Source organism: Echeneis naucrates, chromosome 21 (genome assembly GCF_900963305.1).
Source record: "Echeneis naucrates chromosome 21, fEcheNa1.1, whole genome shotgun sequence".
In the NCBI taxonomy this organism is placed as follows: Eukaryota; Metazoa; Chordata; class Actinopteri; order Carangiformes; family Echeneidae; genus Echeneis; species Echeneis naucrates.
Window position 1 is genome coordinate 4,056,094 of NC_042531.1, and position 6,948 is coordinate 4,063,041.

The window sequence follows — 6,948 nt, forward strand, 5'->3', positions numbered from 1 at the left end:
AAACAGATAAAAACACTTTATTTCACTGATTATTCATAGGGACTGAAAGGAGGAGGGCATTTTGTGATTTTGCCCTCCCTTCTGCATGTTTCAGTCACCATCAAACATCATTGCTTGGACATTCTGCTGCAGGCACCACATTAAAAGAGAATACTGGACTGTACACACAGGGGGGCAATAAAAACTGCCACAGCCAGTCCGGCAATACTGCAAGGCCACCAAGGGCTAGACTGAAACACAGCTGAAGAATGAAGTCCGTGTGCAGTTCCAGCTCAGAAAATTTTCACTCCTCTGTGTTTTTCTGAAAGGAAAACCGTGCAGACATTTTCATTTTAAATAGTTTGAGTCTTTTGTTTGTCCAGTGTCCTTCTGAAAAGGACGCTTTGTTCAAAGTCCAGATGTCTCTTGTAAAATAAATTATTACAGAAGAATGTAATGTCCCGGCAGCGAGTGGTCTGCCCATGTCAGCTTCACAGGAAAGAGGAGAGGGCCTCACCCCCATCCTCATTTCAACCTCATATCTGGAGGCAGAGTAAACAGAACAAGGGCACACTCCTGATCAGAATCAAATGTCATCATCTCACACGCAGCCGTGACATCATCCACTCGAGACCCTGGCACAACCTGGAGGTAAAAGAGACATTGGGAGAGGACGAGGGGATGTGGAAGGGCCAGGGACAGAAATGCAGACAGATGGGCGTTAAGGAAAAAAAAAAAAAAAAAAAAAATCTGCATGAGTACAGCATAACAGTTATTCCTTCATGAAATCCCAAAGGTGTGCATGCATACATTAGCTAATTTTACTGCTTTAAATGAGTGAAATGTTGCTCTCACCCCTCCCCAGTGAGCGCACAGCAGGCCTGGATGTGCCACTGGTGGTCTTTGACAGAGGTAAGCTGGAGGCTCTGGGAGATCTCGGTGACAGACATACAACCTTTCACATCCTGCTTGTTGGCAAAAATCAATAGCCCTGCCTTCCTCAAATCCTGAGGGGCAGATGAGAGACATCAAAAGAGGAGAGAGTTAGAAGTAGAAATTCTAACTACATTCATATTTCATGGAAAATAGTTAAATGCTGAGTCGGTTCAGTCAGAACCAAGATGTTAGTGTAAACTAAGCGTAATTCAAAGAATAGTACTGTACTGCAAAAATTTTATCTCTAAACAGAAAAACCTGTTTCTAAAGGCTTTTTTTTTTTTTAAGTCATACTTGAACACATAAAACAAAGTCTCAGAATACATTAATATCTCAAAGAAACTAAAAATTTAAATTTTTTACATTCACCTAATTTTTTGTATTTACAGGGAAATTATGCTACAAGTACAAGTAGGTCTCTTTATAGCATGGCATCTCCCAGGACCAACAACAACTTACATCAATAAAAGATTCATTCATGCCACCTTTTCCCGATACTCACTTCATGTGCTAGCATTCTGTAGAGTTCGTCTTTGGTCACCGAGATCCTTTCTCTGTCTGTGCTGTCGACCACCACAATTACAAACTAGTCAGAGGAGAAAGGACAGATGGAGACAGATAAGAGACAGTTAGTTCAAAAATAAATAAATCTGGATACACTTTCAGAATTATCTGACGCATTACCAAAGGTCACAATTTAGCCAAAGTGTTTCTGGAAACAGATCTGCCTTCCTGGATGTCAAGGGAAGTATCACATTACTTTTTGATTGGCCAAAATGACCCTCTATTACCTCTGTGTTAGTGTAGTACGTATTCCATGAAGACCTAAGGGACTCCTGGCCCCCAATGTCCCACATCAGGAAGTGAGTGTTGTTGACCACAATCTCCTCCACGTTGCTCCCAATCGTAGGAGAGGTGTGTACCACCTCGTTCATTGAACTAAAATGCACAAATAAATAAATAAATAAATAAAACTCAACTTCATATTGAGCACATATAAAGAAGCAAATTCAAAGAATTATGTTTTTATACTTACAACTGGTACAGAATCGTAGTCTTGCCAGCATTGTCCAGGCCAACAATAATAACTTTGTGCTCTGAAAAGCAATGAAGACACTTACAAAGAATTCACAGAGCGAGCAGTGACATCAATATGTGGGCTAAGTGCTGGTGACTGACTGATGTATGACTCTCATGTAAACACAGCCAAGTAATCTGTTGATAGGATGCCTTTTGATGTCAAACTGCATTGGGCGATTCATACAACAGCCCTTTTTGTGTCCCTTCAATAACGAACTGTGTCTTTTCACACATCTAGTATCAGTGAGACATTGTGGTGCTGTGAACACTGTACTTTCACAGCTACAGATGAGTTAGTGGGTGGTCTTTCACCAGCTTGTACAATCAGGCTGAACCTAGCAGCAGCTGGGGAGATGGCATACGCTGTTTCTCTCGCTTAAATACAAAGAGGCTTTACTTGTGAAAAGGACAAACAAGATGCGACAACTGAGATGAATTGCCTTTTTGCTTTTGATATGCTGAAGTGACAAAACAATAGTATGAAGTCCTGTAGTAAGCACAAGGGTAAGATAACAGTTGAGGAGACGAGATTGCGCAGCATTCTTGAATCAAAGAGTTGGTTGCTTTTCTATAAATCTTTTGTGACATAATACCAAGCTCCAAGCATCTACACCACTGAAGGCTCTTCAAATTTAGGACTAAATTTAATGTTGCAGACCCTGTGACCACCCAGAAAACAGAAACTACAGCAAGACAAGATCATGTCCAAATTCTACCTGCTCTTTGTATATACATGTATGCGAGCATGGCTTATCAAAATCATCTTCATGTTTAGTCTACTGAAGAACCAGGAACCACACAACAAACACACAAGGGCAAGCACATACTAGACATTCATTTGGAAAACTTTGCAAAGTAATGACTCTGATGTTGACACTCAGATACTTAAAATGTCGCAAACTGTTCTGTAGTTTTCCAGTTTCAGCTTTTTTCACAGTTTCTAGTTACTGATTCTTATTTATGTAAAAAAAAAAAAAAATTATCAATACATTTAAATGCTCCTATACAAATACAGCAAAAGATCAGATCTTTCACTTCCTCTTTCACTAATTATTCAGCTTTAAACTTAAGTTCTTTGCACCATATCATTAAAATATTAAAGTGTGTGATACGAGTACCCCAAGCCACACCTCTTTACAAACGCCTTTGCCAACAAACTCCCCCCAGCACACAGAAGACTAATGTTCAAAAGAGTAATTATCAAGAGAGCTCTGGGTAATAATGGCTTTGGAAAGTTTGATAGAGGTTTGGCCAGTCAGACAAGTACAGGTGTCACCTTCAATTTAAATTCTAACAGACCACAGAACAAACCTGGTGACTGGGCCCAACCAGTCCTTTTGTTTTTCAAGCTAATTCTTCATTAACAAACTAAATTATGTTGTGAGCAAGAACATTTTTGTCCACTGAATGTGATGAAGCTAATTTTCTAAGAATGCAGGAAACAGAAGAGCAGGAAATTGTTAGTTTATTTGACTTGTCGAGATGGTGGAAAGAAAGTTACCAAAAGAAAATACTGATGAAATGCACCCAATACAGTTTCATTAAATTTAAACAAAAAATTAGACGACCAACTTCTTCAATATACTTCCTCATTAAATCTAGTTTATCCATATTTCTAGATATGATCATATTTCATGCACAAGTTCTCTAAAACACAGTGAAATCAGAGGAAGATCACCAGTGTCACAACCAGTGTCACAACCTTGCCAGTGTTTTACATTCAATATCACTTAGAGTCAGAATGCAGCTGTTATTGTAACTGTGACAAAAACCTTCCCACAACACAGGAAGTGAGAGCAGTAACAAATACAATTGCACAAGATCAAAACTTTGAGCCTTGTGTGTGCAATTTTCCAATTTTAACAGCTGTGCAGACAAGAACTACAGAAATAACTAGCAAACATAACAGCCTCTGTATACAGCACTTTTTCAGTGCTTGGAGGACAGAAGTCAGTTTTGCGAAAATGCAACCTGGGGGGAAAACATCTTGGTTAGAGGAAAAAAAAATTTAATGCAGGTGGCAGCTAAGATGCCCAAACAGACAGTTTATATCAGCATCAAATGTAACGGTTGACAGTTTTTAAAAATAGCAGGCACAACGACTGCATTGGTTTCCTCCCACAGTCCAAACATAGTCTGCAGCTAACAGTTGTTTTCTTTTTCCATTATTACTTATCCTCAGATTTGTTCTAGGAAATGCCTGAAAATTACATAAAAGCCCATCACAATTATGTAGAGGTCATTGTGATGACATCAAATTGCTTGTTTTGTCTAACCACCATTACAAAACCCAAACACACTCAATTTACTAGAACTTAAGATAGCAGCAAATGTCACATTTGAGGGTATAGGACGAACAAACATGGGGTGTTTTTGAACGTGTGGTTACCATTAACTGCAACTGCTGCATCCCCAATTAGAAAACACAAATGTGAGTATCTGTTCATGTGTACCGCACATGTTGCCTAATATGAGGATAGAAAATGGGTAGAAATATGAAACGCTTCAGAGCAGTCCTCAAATCATATGGAGGCCATCGGCAAGTCAACATCATGTTTACTTTCTTTGTCTTTTTACAATAACCAGCTAACTGGAACATGGGCAGTCTAGTTTGTAATCTCTAATCACATGTCCTCTTCTCTTCTTGTGAATGAACTTCTGTTGTTCCACTGGGGTTGAATCAATCAACTGGGGACAGCCATGGTTAAAGCTTCCTGGGACGTGAAAGCGCAGCTGGTGTTAGATGGGGGGGGGTTACAATAAAAGCCTTAGAGACTCCAGGGATGGGATGAATGAAAGCAAAATGGAGCTGAGCTCAGAGAAGATCTAACAGAGGATGAACTGCCAGACAAAGCTGGCAACAATGCATGGCATTTTTTTGCAAATGTTTGTCAGAGGGCAGTCAAAAGATGTGGAGCGACATTTTTTTAAAAATGAAATGTTGATTATGTCAGCGCTAACTTTTGGTTTAATCCTCAATCAAGCCAGGGAGTGCTTTTCCCAATTGATTTTTCAAACATGCAATTTATAAGCTACCTCCAACGTGGCTCTTGTGTCTGATCTGATAGTGTTTAGTGTGCAGAAGTCACTGCACCATCAGCTCCATCAGATAGATGTGCTGGGCCTCGGCTCACAGCATGCAAGTCCCATGTGATGTCCCAGCCTGAGTCATGACAAGCTTAAAAAGGAAGACAGTGAAATTAAGGTTATCCCCGTGTGTTAGTGATTGAGGGCTTGCTGGATGGCTTTTGTGTTAATGGCATTATCAAGATCAGGTGATTACTACGCCGAAGGTTGTGACTCACTCCAAAGTCATCCATTGATCCGTTTCTGCTGATGTGGCTGACTCTCGGTTGTGTGTGGGCTCGTCACCGGTCATAATACGGATCAGCCTGTCTGAAAACCGGACCTGGCTCCTGTTCCTCAGGTTTCCAGATGACCTACCTACAGTATCTGCTTACCGACCCGAGATGACGATCCGGAGCTCCGCTTGGTTTCATCCAACCTGCGCCGCGCTCCCCCCCCACCCCCCCCCAAAAAAAAAAAAAAAAAAAAACCGTGAAGGCGTAAATAATATAAATAAACACAACGTTAACGGCGGGTGGGGGAGTAGAAAATGACATTTCCTCACAGTTTAATAGGTGAACTGAGGTGGACAACACATGTCCGACCCGGTGTCAGATGTTAGGACATCAAAATAAGACTTATAAAGTGAGCTCAGGCTGGCACGGACGCTTCTTTTCCAGCGGGCCTGGGTCGGCTCCCACAGTTTCTGTGCCAAACGCTTACCTTGGTGATTGAAAAGCCTCCACAGCTTGGTGAAGAGTATCCCCATGGCTGACGACGTGGGCTTTCTTCCGATGCCAGCCTGCAGGAACCCGGTGTAACTCCGCCAGCGACGCGTTGACGCGATCCGGCGCTATCAACTTCGCCTAGCTAGCTTGCTAGCTCCGGCTAACTACGCGGACGAGGAGCAGCCGCCATTCCCGTGTGAGACAATGTCGACGGTGTTTTTTTCCACAAGTCGTCTGCTTCGGTGTGACGGTGGATGTGCTGTCCAAAACAATAACGCGAAACGGCGTCTCCTCTCTGACGGCAGCTGCTACCAGCTGGCTGTTGTGAAGTGCTCTGCTCTGCGCTGCGCTAGCTAGCTAGCTAGCTGTCAACCCTGCGCATGCGTATTAGCGCTGTCCTGTAAACTCATGTATGCTGAGATTAAAAAACAAACAGGTTTTTATTTGTCTACTCGTTTCTATTGTCCTCATCATTAATATAAACGAGAGCAGGCTAAATAAGAGATCAGTCAGTGTAATCCAGGATATTAACTATATACCGATAGTAGTATGGCTACTATTTTTTTAATGTTTAAAATCATAATGTAAAGGAATATAATCATGACAATCACTGATCACTTCTTTGCAATATATATATATATATATATATATATATATATAATAAAAAGGTTTAGCTGTTGTCTGATCCTTTCACTCTGTGCTAATATATTCACCACCTAAGTTGAAAACTTAGGAAAAAAATCCAATTAAAGTATTATATGACAATTCCAATTGCACTAATTATTGAATTAGCGGGGTGATTGATTGATTGTCCAAAAAAAGATACAATCTTCAGAAGAAATTGTGACAGTGAATTAGTTTGAGCAAAATACTAAAAAATTAAACAGACAAATAAATAAATTGGAATGTCTGTGGACTTGTGCATGAATAGTGTTATCTTTGAAGTGCTTGCCTTGTATTACAAATATCAAGACGGTTAAAATAATAATAAAATAATAAAGACAAAGAGCAGATGGATGCATGTGTTGGAACAAAAACAAATTCTATCCATACAACAGCATAAGGGCAGTTTATTTCATCACAACTGTAAAATGACAGTGCACACAAACTTCTAGTCAATGCATCATTCTCTCACAGGCAGTATTCAGATCTTTTAAAA

The 6,948-nt window shown here is 40.4% G+C and overlaps 1 protein-coding gene across 3 annotated transcripts; it reads right to left on the reverse strand.

The window, feature by feature from the left end:
* arl5a (ADP-ribosylation factor-like 5A) lies at positions 1-6,151 on the reverse strand. Of its 3 annotated transcripts, none has more exons than XM_029492909.1 (6): positions 5,785-6,151; positions 1,952-2,012; positions 1,707-1,854; positions 1,418-1,501; positions 835-986; positions 1-624 (listed from the first exon to the last, which is right to left on the reverse strand). In XM_029492909.1, exons 1-6 carry the CDS (start codon positions 5,828-5,830, stop codon positions 576-578), a joined length of 540 nt encoding a protein of 179 aa, XP_029348769.1. In that variant the 5' UTR covers positions 5,831-6,151; the 3' UTR covers positions 1-575. The 3 variants fall into 3 exon arrangements, with proteins under 3 accessions (XP_029348769.1, XP_029348771.1, XP_029348770.1); XM_029492911.1 differs by lacking the exon at positions 5,785-6,151 and adding an exon at positions 5,301-5,522; XM_029492910.1 differs by lacking the exon at positions 5,785-6,151 and adding an exon at positions 5,301-5,521 and having other exon boundaries at positions 1,952-5,173.
* Between the last annotated feature and the right edge of the window lie 797 nt (positions 6,152-6,948).

Excerpts from the sequence above, each read along its gene's own strand:
- arl5a (XM_029492909.1), bottom strand. The coding sequence starts at position 5,830 with ATGGGGATACTCTTCACCAAGCTGTGGAGGCTTTTCAATCACCAAG. Across the intron at positions 2,013-5,784 it reads GAGGCTTTTCAATCACCAAG|AGCACAAAGTTATTATTGTT; the intron begins GTAAGCGTTTGG and ends ATTGCTTTTCAG. Across the intron at positions 987-1,417 it reads ACAGAATGCTAGCACATGAA|GATTTGAGGAAGGCAGGGCT; the intron begins GTGAGTATCGGG and ends TCTGCCCCTCAG.